Source organism: Labeo rohita, chromosome 19 (genome assembly GCF_022985175.1).
Source record: "Labeo rohita strain BAU-BD-2019 chromosome 19, IGBB_LRoh.1.0, whole genome shotgun sequence".
Lineage (NCBI taxonomy): Eukaryota > Metazoa > Chordata > Actinopteri > Cypriniformes > Cyprinidae > Labeo > Labeo rohita.
The window spans coordinates 38,318,645-38,336,231 of NC_066887.1; the positions used below are offsets into that span (position 1 = coordinate 38,318,645).

Sequence of the window (17,587 nt, forward strand, 5' to 3'; positions counted from 1 at the left end):
CAGCAGCATGACGACTGTGGGACGGATTCAGTGTGTGCTGTCAGTTTACTGTGGTTTTCAGTGTTACACACACTGTTTACATGATTTGCCCAACACTGTATTTATTTATTTTTTTTAGTTCAGTTGATAAAAAATGCTAGTTATAATCTGAAAGTGTCTGCTTCATACAGTCAGATTCACTTAGAATATATAATAAAAGTGCCTATTTCACAATATTCTGTTTAATATGAGTGAGTTTCTGTTTGTTTTTCAGTAAAAAAAAAAATATATAAAAAATACAGTACTGTGCAATAGTTTTAGGTCACTAGTATTTTCATCAGCTAAAAATGGTTTAAAGTCAAAGTCGGTCTGTTGCTGTAGTGTGTAAGAAATATCAGTTTACATTTCTAAACATTCATTTTGCCATTAATCGTAATAATCCAGTGAGGTTTTTGTTTGCACAAGGAGTCTGACAACAGCACATGAGATCTGATCTGATCTCATCATCATCCAGTCTGTCTCTGGAATGACATGAAGAAACAGAACAAACTGAGACAGACTAAATCCAGAAGAACTGTGACAAAGTCTCCAGGATGCTTTAAGAAACCTACCTGCAAAGCTGCAGCACTGTTAAAAGTTTTAGGCACTTGTGTAAAAATGCTGTAAAATGAGGACGCTGTCATAAATAGAGTTTCTTTATCAGTTACCCTCTATTAACTAAATGAAATCAACATTTGATGTGACCATTCTTTGCGTTTACAGCAGCTTTTGCCCTATGTGCACTTGTGCAAAATTTTTCAGGTAGCTTTGCAGGTAGGTTTCTTGAAGCATCTTGGAGATTTTGTCACAGTTCTTCTGGATTTACTCTGTTTCAGTTTGTTCTGTTTCTTCATGTCGTTCCAGAGACAGACTGGATGATGGTGAGATCAGATCTGTGTGGAGCACTGGCTGTTGTCAGACTCCTTGTGAAAACAAAAATCTCACTAGATTATTACAATTAACGGCAAACAGAATGTTTAGAAATGTGAACCGATATTTTTTACTGACACACTACAGCAAAAGATAGAAATAACTGACTTTAAACCATTTTTTAGTTGGTGAAAATACTAGTGGCCTAAAACTTTTGCACAGTACTGTGTATATATATATATATATATATATATGAAGAGTTTAGATGCAAAACCAGCTAAATCCATCTGCAATTTTTATAAATCCAAATGGATTTTTATCAGGCTCAGATGTACAGGTTTCTTTGTAAGTACTGGTACTTCTGATTGGGCTGAGGCTGCTGTTGTAGCGAGTTTGAAGTAAAAGTATTTGATGGACGTATACTATGTGTCGGGAGCATTTACTCAGTGTCATTATCTCATTTTTGACCGAGATGGCTTTTAGCTGGTTTTGCATCTGAACTCTTCATATGTATAATTTTTTCTCTATTAAAAAAGTGTTGTTACAGCACAGGTTTATATGGAGCCTTATCACATGACATGCAGTGAGGGGAAAAAAAAAAAATTCAATTTTATATTAGATTTTATTTTTTATATTTTATGCTTTAATGTTAATTTTAGTTAAAATTGTAGGGTTTTTTTTTTGTTGTTGTCATTTTTATTAGTTTTTGATTTTGTCTATATAGTTATTATTTCAGTTTTATCTACACCACAAAACCAGTCTTAAGTGTCACAGGTATATTTGTAGCAATAGCCAAAAATACATTGTCAAAATGGTTGATTTTTCTTTTATGCCAAAAATCATTAGGATATTAAATAAAGATCATGTTCCATGAGGATATTTTGTAAATTTCCTATCGTAAATATATCAAAACTTGATTTTTGATTAGTAATATGCATTGCTAGTTCATTTCAACAACTTGGTGATTTTCTCAATATTTAGATTTATACTTCATGTGAAAGCTGAATAAATAACTTTCCACTGATGTATAATTTGTAGGGATGTGACGAGATCAGATGTGACTGGTCTCACGAGATCTCGTGATGATTTCCTCATAAAACATTTTGCAGTGTTTACATCAGAGCTGCACGATTAAACCTTAAAAATATGGAGATCTCGATTCAAACACCCACGAGATCTTATCTATATACTGAATGACAGTGATTTATCTGTGTCTATTAAGACTGTTTGACATGGCGAGTGTCAGTGGAGCGTGAGAAGCAGGTTTTGTTGTTGCTCATGTTAATGAATCAGAGGGTCGGGGTAAATGTGAACACAGAAAGAGCAACACAAACAGTCTTTTCAACCACATTATAATCATTATTTCTGTGTTACAAACATTTAAATAACAGAAGTACTGGGATAAAAGTTTATGGTTTCGGTATAAACACTTATTGTCTACAGTAGCGATCAAAACGAAACTCTCTTAACACTTGTATGTCTTGTAACGCTGATCCTCTTCCGCCAGGAGGTGGCGACAACTGCCCGTAAAAAAAAGTATGTCATTGAATCATTCATTCAGATTTCAATAGTCAAACAAGTCTTAATGAATGACTCACTGACTCCTTCATTGAATGTTTTTTTTTTTTTTTTTTTGAGTATATGTATTTAAAAGACTTAAGCAATGAACACAGAATTGTGAGAAAATCATGGTCTCCAATTTATTAAAAACAGCAGTTTATCCAGAATCGTGAAGCTCTTGTTTAAATGTTGTTTATTTCTGCATATAATTCATTAAAATGGAATTTTAATTTCATAAAGTCAAAATGCACCTACATTTTTTTGCATTTTGTCTTTTTCAGTTTAATAAAAGACTATTTTCCCTAGATATTTCATCATTAAGGATTTCTTAAAAAAGTTTAAAAATCTTGTCTCGTCTCGTCTCGTGGGATAAGTGTCTCGTCACACCCCTGGAAATTTGTTAGGATAGGATATTTGTATCTCAATATTTGTCTGAGATACAACTATTAGAAAATCTGGAATCTGAGGGTGCAAAAAAATAAAAATATTGAGAAAATCACCTTTAAAGTTGTCCAAATGAAGTTCTTAGCAATGCATATTACTAATCAAAAATTAAGTTTTGGTATATTTATGGTATGAAATTAACAAAATATCTTCAAGGAACATGATCTTTACTTAATATCTTAATGATATTTGGCATAAAAGAAAAATGTATAATTTTGACACATACAATGTATTGTTGAATATTGCTACAAATATACCTGTGATATTTAAAGGAGAAGTTCACTTCCAGAGCAACAATTCACAAATAATTTACTCACCCTTTTGTCATCCAAGATGTTCATGTCTTTCTGTCTTCAGTCGTGAAGAAATTATGTTTTTTGAGGAAAACATTTCAGGATTTTTCTCCATATAATGAACTTTAATTATGCCCCCCAATTTGAACTTCCAAAATGTAGTTTAAATGTGGCATCAAAGGCTCTAAACGATCCCAGCCGAGGAAGAGGGGTCTTATCTAAACAATTGCTCATTTTTTTTCGGAAAATAAAAATTTGTATACTTTTTTTTTTTTTTTTTTTAAGCACAGGCTCTGGGATGTGCGTTCACGTACTATTGAATAACATCAAAAGGTCACACTGAATGTAGGTGGAACTGCAGACCCAGTGTTTACAAATGAATGTGCAAAGACTAAGAAAGTGCAAACACGCACAAGTCAAACGCTGTTTACAAACAAAAAGGTCGGACGATTCTGAAGTTGTAGGAGAAAATAACATTTTCGCCATACTCCACCTTTCTGAGCCGGAGTACACAGACAGTGAACTTGTGGTGATTCGAAGACGTGATTCGTAGTAGTGATGGGAAGTTTGGATCATTTTAGTGACTCAGACCGTTGAGTCTCGTTCAGCAAAACAAACAAATCTTTTTTCAAATCATTTCGTTCATTTTAGCAAAATCAGCATCACGTGAAACAGGTGAAGTAATTCCAGTACAGAACCTAATAGGATGTTGCGCATGCGCGACTGAACGAATCACTCCCCGAGACGACTCATTCAAAATGAATGAATCGTTCAAGAACAACCCGTGGACGCGCATCCCAGAGCCTGTGCTACATGAGCTTTTGTACTTAAAAAGTATACTCATTTTTATTTTTCGAAAAAAATGACCGATCGTTTCGCTAGATAAGACCCTTCTTCCTCAGCTGGGATCGTTTACAACCGCATTTGTGATCGTTTGAAGCTGCATTTAAACTGAATTTTGGAAGTTCAAAATCGGGGCACCATATCAGTCCATTATATGGAGAAAAATCCTGAAATGTTTAACTCAAAAAACACCATTTCTTTACAACTGAAGAAAGAAAGACATGAACATCTTGGATGACAACGGGGTGACACATTATATGTAAATCTTTGTTCTGGAAGTGAACTTCTCCTTTATGACTGGTTTTGTGCTCCAGGGTCACATTTTAGTCCATCAAGTAAATCTAAATGAAAATAAGAAATGATGAAATAAAACAAGTTTAGTTTTTATTTTATTTTATTTTATTTTATTTCAGGTGACAAAGATGTTTATTTTATCGATTTGTTTAGCTGTAATAACCCCGCTCATGATTTAATTTGTTCTCTCAATTTATTAAATCACAGCCACAATACAGTCATTTGTTTCCTCATTTGAATGAAATTAAAATGGAGTGAACAAGAACAACCTTGCCTTTATTTAAGAATCTCTCGTGTGTGTGTGTGTGTGTGTGATTGGTGCAGGTTCTTCAGATCGATCCTGAAGCCACAGAGGAGGAGCTGAAGAAGCGTTTCAGACAGGTAGGTCTCCGGCTCACTGTGAGTTTGTGTGATTCAGAGTCTGAGTGTCTCACGTCCGTCTCTCTGTCCTCAGTTGTCCATCCTCGTCCATCCAGACAAGAACCAGGACGATGCGGATCGAGCCCAGCAGGCGTTTGAAGGTAAACCGCAGCGTCTCAGATGCTCGTGACAGTGTTTAGAGCGTCCTGTGGGGTTGATTTTGAGTGTGTGTGTGTGTGTGTGTGTGTGTGTGTGTGTGTGTGTGTGTGTGTGTGCAGCGGTCGATAAGGCCTATAAGATGCTGCTGGAACCCGAGCAGAAGAAGAAGGCGCTGGACGTGATCCACGCGGGGAAGGAGTACGTGGAGCACATGGTGAGACGCTGATGTTCTCCAGACACGCGTGTGTTTCCACAGCGCTTGATTCAGCACACTAAACACCACACTCACCTTCATCTGACAGATGAGCCAGAAGAAGAAGCAGCTGAAGAAGGACGGGAAGCCCATCGACGTAGAGGAAGACGACCCGGAAATGGTACGTTCACACCTCAAAACGTTTACGGGATCAGGATTTAATACAGACGCTACAGTAGTGTTGACCAGTGTACCGGTAGTAAAAAGGTATCATGATACCCTGCTTTAAAATTTTTTTTATATATATATATATATATATATATATTTTTTTTTATATATAATTTTGTTTTTTGTTTTTTTTGTTTTTTTGCATTAACACTGTTTATTTAGGACCCTCTGATTAAAAGAGGGGATCCATTCAGAAAAACGGAATTTACTGCATTTATGTGGAGTATTGTGGAGTTTGTCTATTTAAATATGAATCCTGCATGTTCCGCGTCTCTCTGTGTGAGTGAATGATTGGCTCAGACACACGGTTTCATTTACTACACACATACTGAAGTGCGTGTGACGCTCGTGGTGTTTTCAGCCTTTGCGCCTGAATATATGAGTACACGAACACAAACCCACACCCCGTCAAAATAAAAGTTCAGTTTAACTTGATAGAAATATTACTCAATGTAATGATAGAGCTGCTACTACTACTAATACAAATATTATTAAAACAATATTTAAAGAATATTTTTCCAGAAAAAAGAAAAAAAAACATCTATTTACCACAATTTATGTACAAGGCAATTGTAAATATACAAGACAGTATTTCTGAAAAAAAAAAAAAAATAAAATAATAATAATAATAATAATTTCTTTATAAAATGTAATTAGTCTTTATAAATTAATTTGGCGTGCTTTTGATTATTCAAATTATTTAAACTATTAAAATGAAATACAGAAAATTAGTGGAAAACAGATTCACGGAATTTGATCAAAATAAAACTGAATTAGAGAAAAATAAAACATATTTCATAGGGCCTTAAAATTTAATTTTTGTTAAATTTTTAATAAATTGCTGTCGAATTGTGTAAGTTTCATGATTTATGACCAAACTTAGCAGTTTTATTCCTCTCTATATTCTGAAGGTTTTTTCATATTTCATTCACACTGATTTCTGCAACATTTCACTCCTGAAAACATGGTGAAAATGTGTTTGTTTTCTATCTGCTGACAGTATTTTCTGATTTATGAGTGATAAAAAGAGAAATCCAAAACTCTACAATGACAACAAAATCACACAAGAATTATAAACCAGTGTTCAGATTTCTGTTCTGGACATTTATGCAAATTACTGCGTATTTAATTAATTAAATACTGTGGTGAATGAACTGGTGAAGTGTGGCAATATCTATTAGAAACACTAATGTTAATCATCACTGTTTTGAAGGCCAAAATCACTGATCATTCTCAAATGTTTTTATTCTCTAATGTGTGTGTTGTTTTTTTTTTTTTTTTTTTTTTTAATTATTTCTGTTTGTCCTCATTTGGCTTAATATTTTTAGTTGCTTTCCTCATGATTTTAACCCTGCGGTGTTCATGTGCTGCTCAAAAATGACCAAATTTTATTTATTTATTCCAATTAAATGAATGTACTATATTTTAATCCAATATTTATTCCAATTCCAATATTTTTAAGGGAATTTTATTGTACTAAATTATTTTTCTGGAACAGCTGTGATTCATTTTTTGGGCATAGATCTGAAAATGACATTTCTAGCTTAAACTGTGGTAACAAACACTTCAGCTCACCTTTAGAACAACAAACCGTACAAGTGCGACTCTTTTAGTCAGGACCTTTTCAAACTGTTCCAATGATTTTTTTTTTTTTTTTTTTTTTTTTCTTTTTTGACTTTTCACAAAAGGTTTTTGCAAAACCTTTATCAAGTTTTGTACTATTCCAATTAAGGTGAGACACTGCAGGTGAACAGGGTAAAAACATAACTAATAGTGTAATTGCATTACCCAGTTGATACATGGATAATTGCAAACTTTTTTTTTTATTACAAGTTTTTTTTAAATGCTAGTTTTAAATATGCAAATGAGTTTTATTTAATGAAATATGTGCTAATTTGCATACATTTCTAGTACAAAAATCTAAACACTGGATGAAGTCTGTTTCCAAATTCTGTTTTTTTTTTTTTTTTTGTCAAGTCATGTTTTTACAGATGAAATTTTGAGTAGCTAATTTTGTCCCTTCATAAGAACAGACAGAAAACAATATATTTTCACAATTGTTGGGGGAATAAAATGTATATAATCAAGCAAATTCTGTATGAACAAATCCCTGTGTAAAAACCTTCATGATATAGACGGGAATAAAAATGTTTGGTGTGGTGTGTGTAAGTGCTGCTGAAGTAGGAGAAAAAATTCATTTTGGAAAACTAGCCTTTAAAAATATGGATTGACACAAAGAAAGTGCTTTAAAAGAAACATTCAACAGTGTGTTTTGGATGTTTTCTTTCCACTAGTCTGAAAAAAAAAACACTTTATGAAAAACCAAAAAGCCCAAAATCTCAAACTTGACAGGTGCATGAAAAAACGTTTTTTGCCTGCAGTGTCTCACTTTAAGAAAAAAATATCTAAAAAACTAAAATGTAGAACTTTTCAGCCTAAACTGATCCAGCGGCAGCAGCAGAGGGTTGACAGTATGATGACAGACGTGTGTTTTTAGCGTGTTTGTGTTCTGATGCGTGTGTTTGTGTGTCCGTAGTTCCGGCAGGCGGTTTATAAACAGACCATGAAGCTCTTTGCCGAGCTGGAGATCAAGAGGAAAGAGCGAGAAGCCAAGGACATGCACGAACGGTAAAACACACACACGCGTCACGTCTGTCTGCATGTGATGTACAGTAGAAACACGTGTGAAGGAGCGTCCTCTGATTGCAGGAAGAGACAGCGGGAGGAGGAGATCGAGACGCAGGAGCGCGCCAAGAGAGAACGCGAGTGGCAGAAGAACTTTGAGGTGCGATTATTAATTTTAGCATGACGTTCATCATACGTGTGTGTGTGTGACGCTCTGATCTCATCACGTTTGTGTGTGTGTGTGTCCCCTCAGGAGACGCGTGACGGACGTGTGGACAGCTGGAGGAGCTTCCAGGCTAAAGGCAAGACTAAGAAAGAGAAGAAGAACCGCACCTTCCTCAAGCCGCCCAAAGTCAAGATGGAGCAGCGCGAGTGAGACGCGATCGAGACGCTCCTGCTGTACAGACGAAGAAGAAGCGCGAGTCTCGGTCCTCTCGTCCACTAACAGAGACACGAACCTGCAGCTCTCCTCACCGTTGATTCCTGACGTGCTGTTTTTCTTCTGCAAATAAACATTTGTTTGTAGATATTTTCGTTCTAGTTTTTATATTGTACACAATTAAACCTTTGTTTTTGTCTGACTGTATGAGTTTCATGTTATTCAGCCGTTTGTTTGTTTGTTTGTTTGTTTGTGAGAGGAAGAATTTTAATATTAAATGGATGAATCTGGAGTTGCTGTTATTTCTTTTTTTTTTTTCTTTGAGATACAATTTTAGTTTTTATGAATATAAAAACAAAAACCTAAAACAAAAAAATAAATATAAAATTTTAAACTTTTTATATTTATATTTTTGTTGTAATTGTAAGGTTTTAGTCATTTTAAGTTGGTTTGAAAAAGCCGAACTCGTCCCAGATGCCAACAACATGCTAGTAACTTGCTAAACAAGCTAGCAACATGTTAATCATGCTAAAACGTTACTAACGTGCTAACTAGATGTTAATCATACTAATGTTAGCATCATGCAATTAGCATGCTAATCATGTTAGCAACATGCTAATCAGTCTAGAAACAAGCCAGCAACATGCTAATCATGCTAATAACATGCTGATCATGGTAAAAAGGTTACTAACGTGCTAGATGATAATCATGCTAGCAATATGTTACTAACTTGCTAGTCATGTTAGCATCATTCCAGTAGCTTGTTAATCATGTTAGAAACGTTAACATGCTTAATAAGTTGATCCTTTTAACATGCTAGCAACAGGTTAATAACATTATTCATGCTAGAAACATGCTGACATCAATCATGTTAACATCATGCTCACAACATAACGCTAGAAATGTTAACGTTTATCATGCTAATCATGTTAAAACAGGCTAATCATAGTAGAAACAGGCTAATGACATGGTAATCATGCTAGAAACATGTTAGCAAAATGATGACGTTAATCATGCTAACAACATGCTAATCATGGTAGCAACATGTTAGTAACATGCTAATCCTGTTACATGCTAGCAACATGCTAGTAACTTAATCATGCTAGCAACATGCCAGTAACTTAATCATGCTAGCAACATGCCAGTAACTTAATCATGCTAGCAACATGCTAGTAACTTAATCATGCTAGCAACATGCCAGTAACTTAATCATGCTAGCAACATGCCAGTAACTTAATCATGCTAGCAACATGCCAGTAACTTAATCATGCTAGCAACATGCTAGTAACTTAATCATGCTAGCAACATGCTAGTAACTTAATCATGCTAGCAACATGCTATCTCTCTCTAACACTATTTTCAACATCAGTCTATTTCAGTCTGAAAATCATCAGATTAGTTTCAGTTAAACTGAATTAAAATGACAATTTTAGTACAGGATTTCAGTATATTTTTATATTTTCAGTTTTTTATATGTAGTTTTTGATCATTTCAGTCCGTTATAGAGACAGAGATGGCAAATAAACATTTAAAATAAATGTGTCAATCTAAATATATTATTTTAAGGAACGTTTACTTGTGGAATATATACAAAACAAAACCAAAAACAAAATATTTTTAGAAAAGCATAATGGTGATGAGCAACAGGTCGCAGACTGTATTTCACAATTAAACTAACAAACAGATGAGATCATCAGTGCACAAATAAACAGCACGAGAACATTCTGGAAATCGGACGACAGCAAACAATCAGACTAAAATCAGACTGTGACGTTTTGTTTTCCTCAGAGCTGAAATGTGCAGTTCCTCGCTCGTCCCGCAGGTGTCGCTGTGAATCACCGATGAGCTTCAGCCTGGGACTAATTAAAGCTCCCGATAGAAAATCACATCATCAAGACAAAGCGAAGACAAAGACGCGATTGTTTGTGCGCTGATGAAAACGGCGCGAGTCACGCAGACGCTGATTGAGCGCGAATTCCTCCGTTCATTCATCGCGGTCAAAAATCCTCATCATAAACAGCAGCCAGTCACTGTTTTCAGCACATCTCAACTTCTGATGGTGCACAAATGACGTATCAAAGCCACTCAGCGCGACAGTAAATCAGGTGCAGAGAACTCATTCGACAGAACGATTTTATATTCAGACGAAGCCTTGCGGGGAACCTGTGCCATATTTACACTGATCGAGTCAGCAGACACGTTTATTCAAAGTCACTCACAAATGAGATCATCACAAACCATTTGTTTTAGCAGCCAGTGACATTTACACACAATGTCAGGTGAAAAACACAGCAGAGCAGAAGAGAAGGTGAACATTGTCTGATATGAAGAACCAACTTCTGCTCCTTCACTGACTTCAGCTGCCATCACAATTAAACACATCCTGCTCGCGCTCTCTCTCTCTCTCTCTCTCTCGTTGCCTTTTGAGGAAAGTGTTCTGATGACATTTTTTTTAATGAGGTACATTTTTAAAAAAGAGAAAAATTCTGATGACAGAAAAATGAGAGAGAAATGTTTTTTAAAAGACAGAAAAAAGTTTAGCTTTTTTTTTTTTTAAGAAAAACATTTTTAAAGAGAGACAACAGTTCATTAAAGAGGAAAAACATTTCTGATGAGACAAAAATCTCTAATTTTAAGAAACACAAAAAGATAAAAAAAAAAAAAATACTTTTTTAAAAGAGTTTGAGAAAAATCTCATGAGAGAAAGGTTTATGGATAGAGAATTTTTTTTCTTTTTTTTCAGAAAGTTTTAGAAAAAAATCAAAGAGAGAAAGATTGTTTAAAAGAGAATATTTGTGAAGAGAAACATTGTCTGACAGGAGAAAAATGTTTTTTTTTTAAGTGAATTTTAAAGAGAACAATAAAATGTTTTTTGATGAAAGTTTCAAAGATAAAGGAAATTGCAGAGAAAAAAAACATCACATCAGGAACATCATTTTCTGATAAGAGAAAATGTCTTTGGAGAGAGAAAATCAATTTTTTAAGAGAAATTCTGAAGAGAACAAAATTTCTTTAGATGAAAAAAAAAGGTTCAGAGAAAAATATTTTCAAGAGAAAAAATTCTGATAAAATTTGAGGAACATCGCAATTTTCAGACAAAAGAAAAAAATGTTTTCTGGAGAGAGAAAAATTCAGCAAGAAGAGAAGATGTTTTTTTAAGAAAGAAATAGCATTTTTGAAGAGAAATAAAATTCTGATGAGAACACTTTTGAAGAGAAAAAGTTTTTACAAGGAAAAAATGCTGAAAGAAAATGTTTAATGAGAGAAAAAAGTTATTTAGAAAGAGAAAAAAAGATTTTTAAAAAAATTAAGAAAAAAATTCTGATGAGTAAAAGTTTTTCGTTGAGAGTAAAAGTTTAAGAAAAAATATATGATGAGGGATTTTTATTTTGCTAAAAGAAAAGAGAGAATTGTTTTTTATATAAGAAAATATTTTTGAAAGGAAAAACATTTTTGAAGAGAAAAAAAATTCTGATAAGCCCAAAACACCACAGTTGAGTAAAAAAACATGATTCTGTAAGTCATAACAGTACTGAGAAACTTTGTTGTAATAATGAGAAACTAAGTCATTATTACAAGAAAATTTTTCATTGTTATGAGAAAATGTTTAATTTTTACAATAAACAAAGTCATTGTTACTTGAAAGTTTCTAATTTTTACAAGAAAGTTTTTCATTATTACAAGAAATTTTTTTATTTTTACGAGAAAGTTTTTCATTTTTACTTGAAAGTTTCTCAGTTTTACGAGACAAAGTCATTACTATGTGAAAGTTTTTGATTTTTACTAGAAAGGTTTTCATTTTTACAAGACCGTCATTATTACGTGAGTTTACAATTTTTTTACGAGAACGTTTCTCATTATTACTAGAAAGTTTTTCATTTTTTTTTTTTTACGAGACACAAAGTCATTACAAGAAAATGTTTCATTCTTACAAGAAAGTTTTTCATTATTACTTGAAAGCTTTTCATTTTTTCAGTTTTTGATTTTTACTAGAAAGGTTTTCATTTTTACGAGACCATCATTATTACGTGAGTTTACAATTTTTTACAAGAACGTTTTTAAAATTTACTAGAAAGTTTTCATTTTTACAAGACAAAGTCATTGTTACTTGAAAGTTTCTAATTTTTACGAGAAAGTTTTTCATTTTTACAAGACAAAGTCATTATTACGTAAAAGTTTTTCATTTTTACTAGAAAGTTTTTCATTTGTACGAGACACAAAGTCATTATTACGTTTAAGTTTTTCATTTTTACCAGAAAGTTTTTCATTTTTACTAGAAAGTTTTTAATTTTTACAAGAAAGTTTTTCATTTTAACGAGACACAAAGTCATTATTACGTTAAAGTTTTTCATTTTTATGATAAAGTTTTTCATTTTAACGAGACTGAAAGTCATTATTACGTTAAATTTGTTCATTTTTACCAGAAAGTTTTTCATTTGTACGAGACACAAAGTCATTATTACGTGAAAGTTTTACATTTTTACAAAGTTTTTCATTTTTACAAGAAAGTTTTTCATTTTTACCAGAAAGTTTTTCATTTTTACCAGAAAGGTTTTCATTTTTACGAGACACAAAGTCATTATTACGTTAAAGTTTTTCATTTTTATGAGAAAGTTTATTTTTACGAGAAAGTTTTCCATTTTTTACCAGAAAGTTTTTCATTTTTACTAGAACGTTTTTCATTTTTATGAGACATAAAGTCATTATTACGTGAAACTTTTTCATTTTTACGAGAAAGTTTTTCATTTTTACTAGAAAGTTTTCATTTTTACTAGAAAGTTTTTAATTTTTACTAGAAAGTTTTTCATGTTTACTAGAACGTTTTTTATTTTTACAAGAAAGTTTTTCATTTTAACGAGACAGTCATTATTACTTGAAAGTTTTTCATTTTTACGAGAAAGTTTTTCATTTTAACGAGACACAAAGTCATTATTACGTTAAAGTTTTTCATTTTTACCAGAAAGTTTTTCATTTTTACAAGAAAGTTTCATTTTTACTAGAAAGTTTTTTATTTTTACTAGAAAGTTTTTCATTTTTACTAGAAAGTTTTTAATTTTTACTAGAAAGTTTTTTATTTTTACTAGAAAGTTTTTAATTTTTACTAGAAAGTTTTTCATGTTTACTAGAACGTTTTTTATTTATTTTTTTTTTACAAGTTTTTCATTTTAATGACACAGTCATTATTATTTGAAAGTTTTTCATTTTTACGAGAAAGTTTTTCATTTTTACAAGAAAGTTTTTTTTAAGAAAGTTTTTCATTTTTACAGAAAGTTTTTCATTTTTACTAGAAGTTTTTCATTTTTACCAGAAAGTTTTTCATTTTTACAAGAAAGTTTCATTTTTTTTTCATTTTAATGAAAGTTTTTTCATTTTTACGAGAAAGTTTTTCATTTTTACTAGAAAGTTTTTCATTTTTACAAGAAAGTTTTTCATTTTAACAAGACTGAAAGTCATTATTACGTTAAAGTTGTTCATTTTTACCAGAAAGTTTTTCATTTTTACTAGAAAGGTTTTTTATTTTTACAAGAAAGTTTTTCATTTTTTACTAGAAAGTTTTTCATGTTTTTCTTTTTACGTTTTTTTTCATTTTTACTAGAAAGTTTTATTTTTAAAGTTTTTTCATTTTTACTAGAAAGTTTTTATTTTTATTTTTTCATTTTAATGAGACACAGTCATTATTACTTGAAAAATTTTCATTTTAACGAGACAAAGTCATTATTACGTTTTTCATTATTACTAGAAAGTTTTTCATTTTTACTTGAAAGTTTTTCATTTTTACTAGAAAGTTTTCATTTTTACTAGAACGTTTTTTTATTTTTACAAGAAAGTTTTTCATTTTAACGAGACAAAGTCATTATTGAAAGTTTTTCATTTTTACGAGAAAGTTTTTCATTTTTACTAGAAAGTTTTTTATTTTTACAAGAAAGTTTTTAATTTTTACTAGAAAGTTTTTCATTATTACATTAAAGTTTTTCATTTTAATGAGAAAGTTTTCATTTTTACTTGAAAGTTTTTCATTTTTACTAGAAAGTTTTTCATTTTTACTAGAAAGTTTTTCATTTTAAAGTCAAAGTCATTATTAAAAGTTTTCATTTTTATGAGAAAGTTTTTCATTTTTACTAGAAAGTTTTTCATTTTTACTAGAGATTTTTTCATTTTTACAAAAGTCATTACTTGAAAGTTTTTCATTTTTACGAGAAAGTTTTTCATTTTTACTAGAAAGTTTTTCATTTTTACAAGAAAGTTTTTAATTTTTACTAGAAAGTTTTTCATTTTTTACTAGAAAGTTTTTCATTTTAGTCATTATTACATTAAAGTTTTTCATTTTTACCGGAAAGTTTTTCATTTTTACAAGAAAGCTTTTAATTTTTACTAGAAAGGTTTTCATTTTACGAGACACAAAGTCATTACTTGAAAGTTTTTCATTTTTACCAGAAAGTTTTTCATTTTTACTAGAAAGTTTTTCATTTTTACAAGAAAGCTTTTAATTTTTACTAGAAAGGTTTTCATTTTAACGAGACACAAAGTCAAAGTCATTATTACATTAAAGTTTTTCATTTTTATGAGAAAGTTTTTCATTTTTACAAGAAAGCTTTTAATTTTTACTAGAAAGGTTTTCATTTTTACGAGACACAAAGTCATTACTTGAAAGTTTTTCATTTTTACCAGAAAGTTTTTCATTTTAATGAGACACAAAGTCATTATTACGTTAAAGTTTTTCATTATTATTTGAAAGTTCTTCATTTTTACTAGAAAGTTTTTAATTTTTAACCAGAAAGTTTTTCATTTTAAGGAGACACAAAGTCATTACTTGAAAGTTTTTCATTTTTACCAGAAAGTTTTTCATTTTTACAAGAAAGTTTTTCATTTTTACAGGTTTTCATTTTAATGAGACACAAGTCATTATTACTTGAAAGTTTTTCTTTTTTTACGAGAATGTTTTTAATTTTTACTATAAAGTTTTTTATGTTTACTAGAACGTTTTTTTATTTTTACAAGTTTTTCATTTTAACGAGGCACAAAGTCAAAGTCATTATTACATTAAAGTTTTTCATTTTTATGAGAAAGTTTTTCATTTTTACAAGAAAGCTTTTAATTTTTACTAGAAAGGTTTTCATTTTTACGAGACACAAAGTCAAAGTCATTATTACATTAAAGTTTTTCATTTTTACGAGAAAGTTTTTCATTTTTACAAGAAAGCTTTTAATTTTTACTAGAAAGGTTTTCATTTTTACGAGACACAAAGTCATTATTACGTGAAAGTTTTTAATTTTTATGAGGTTTTTCATTTTTACTAGTTTTTAATTTTTACTAGAAAGTTTTTTTTATTTTTACCAGAAAGTTTTTAATTATTAAAAGAAACTAAATAATTATACACATACACACACACACACATACATATATATATATATATATATATATATATATATATATATATATATATATATATATATGTATATATATGTGTAATGTGTGTAGCAGCAGCATGTTACTCTTCTCTCTGAATGCAGGTGATTCTGCTCTTCATCTCGTCTCAAACAGGAGTGACACTCCTGCAAACAGATTCATCAAGATGTAGAGCAGCAGAAAGATCATCATCGACTTCACATCATATTTAAAAAAATGACTTCATCCATCAATACCAACGATCTCTTGAGAGACGTGGAAAATCTGAAGAACTTTTGTTTGTGTGTTTCTAATAAAACATTCATGTCACAACATTTATCACTTTTTACTTCACTGATTGTTACTATGGCCATCAAAACCACAAACAATGACATTTAAAGACACACAAGAAGATCACAGTAACACACTGACAGACACTTGAACACTGGACAGACTGTCAAACTGCCAAACGCATTCGCGTAATCAGTGACAGACTGCAGATGAACCCAAACTCAAGAAACATCTTCACTTTCTGAATCACTTCTGAAACGAGGACGTTCCTAGAGGAGCTCTGTCAGATTTAGGTCACTTCTGGAGACAATTTTATAACTATAACACACACACACACACACACGATCTGATGAGACAATAGTCACATTCATGTGCTGCTCAAAGCCCCTGCTCACTGAACACACACACACACGCCAAAATATTAAATGTCATGGATGTATATTTACAGAGTAATCCACTCATTTGTAAAATGGGGTCAAATGACAGTTTTCAGCTGAGATTCAGAGCCAAATTACAGGAGGGTGAAAATGACTTCATAAAGACGGCAGCACCATTATATTGTTTCCACACAGAGGTGGGTAACTCTATTAGTAAAATCTGTTGACTTCAGCAATCTGAGTTGCATTACATGCCAATTGTTATTGTTCAAAAATTGGAAAAGCTCTTGTTGATGAGCGCTGTACCATGATCCAGACTTCTTTCCGTGTCTTCAATCAGCACAGATCCACAGGATCACTGCAGAAATGATGTCATACAGAGCTTTGTTTATTCTTAATCACAATGTATAGACTGTCACAGTCAAAATACCGACATTACTGATTGATGCGAATAAATAAAGGTTCTTTTCTAATTTCAACATGCAAAGTGACCCACATTTGGTTTTGGACCACTGAAAATGGGTAGAAATTTCCACATGAAGCCAGACTGAGATTCTCATATCTCTGCAAAATGAACCATATAGGGCCTTAAACATTAAGATAACAAAAGAAAGGTTTGTAATGAACCAGAATTTAAATCTGTATTAAGATATCTTAAATACTTTTGGAGTGGGAAAAGAGTATTTCTGGCACGCAGACAGGTGTGTCCAATGCAACTGTTTTAAAAGAGAGAAACAACATTTGTACTTCAGACATCCCTCTTTAAAAACAGCAAATATCAGCTGAACGCAACTGACCCACATTCGGTTTTTGACCACTGAAAATGTGTGCAATTTAACAATTTACTCATTAAGTCATGTTTACTGAGGATCCCCACATTTTTGAATGGATCATACAGGGTCTTAAAAGAAGATATTAAAAGAAAAGTTAGTTAGGAACCAACATGTAAAAGGACATTAAGATATCTTTAATACTTGTTGAGACTTCAGAAAAACTTAAAGAGAGTTTTTAATTCATTTTTGAACAGTCACCACTGGCATATACTGGAACAATAAATAAACAATAATAAAACCCTCCTGTAATTTGGCTCAGAATCTCAGCTGAAAATTGTCATTTTGACTATAGAACAGTGGATTACTCAGTAAATATACATCCATGACATTTAATATTTAACTTTCAGTACTATTTATGTTTGTCTTTCAGAAAAAAATATTGACAAAATCAAATCATAGCTGGGGAAGTTTGTAAAATACAGTAGATTATATTT

The 17,587-nt window shown here is 31.5% G+C and overlaps 1 protein-coding gene across 1 annotated transcript in view; it reads left to right on the forward strand.

The window, feature by feature from the left end:
• The window catches only part of dnajc8 (DnaJ (Hsp40) homolog, subfamily C, member 8), a 9,423-nt gene extending 860 nt beyond the window's left edge, over positions 1-8,563 (forward strand). The window contains exons 3-9 of the mRNA XM_051137721.1: positions 4,647-4,703; positions 4,777-4,843; positions 4,961-5,055; positions 5,144-5,215; positions 7,799-7,890; positions 7,972-8,047; positions 8,141-8,563. Of these exons, the coding sequence (XP_050993678.1) occupies positions 4,647-4,703; positions 4,777-4,843; positions 4,961-5,055; positions 5,144-5,215; positions 7,799-7,890; positions 7,972-8,047; positions 8,141-8,263 (582 nt within the window). The 3' untranslated portion in view covers positions 8,264-8,563. The remainder of the gene's footprint in view (positions 1-4,646; positions 4,704-4,776; positions 4,844-4,960; positions 5,056-5,143; positions 5,216-7,798; positions 7,891-7,971; positions 8,048-8,140) is intronic.
• Positions 8,564-17,587: the final 9,024 nt, after the last annotated feature.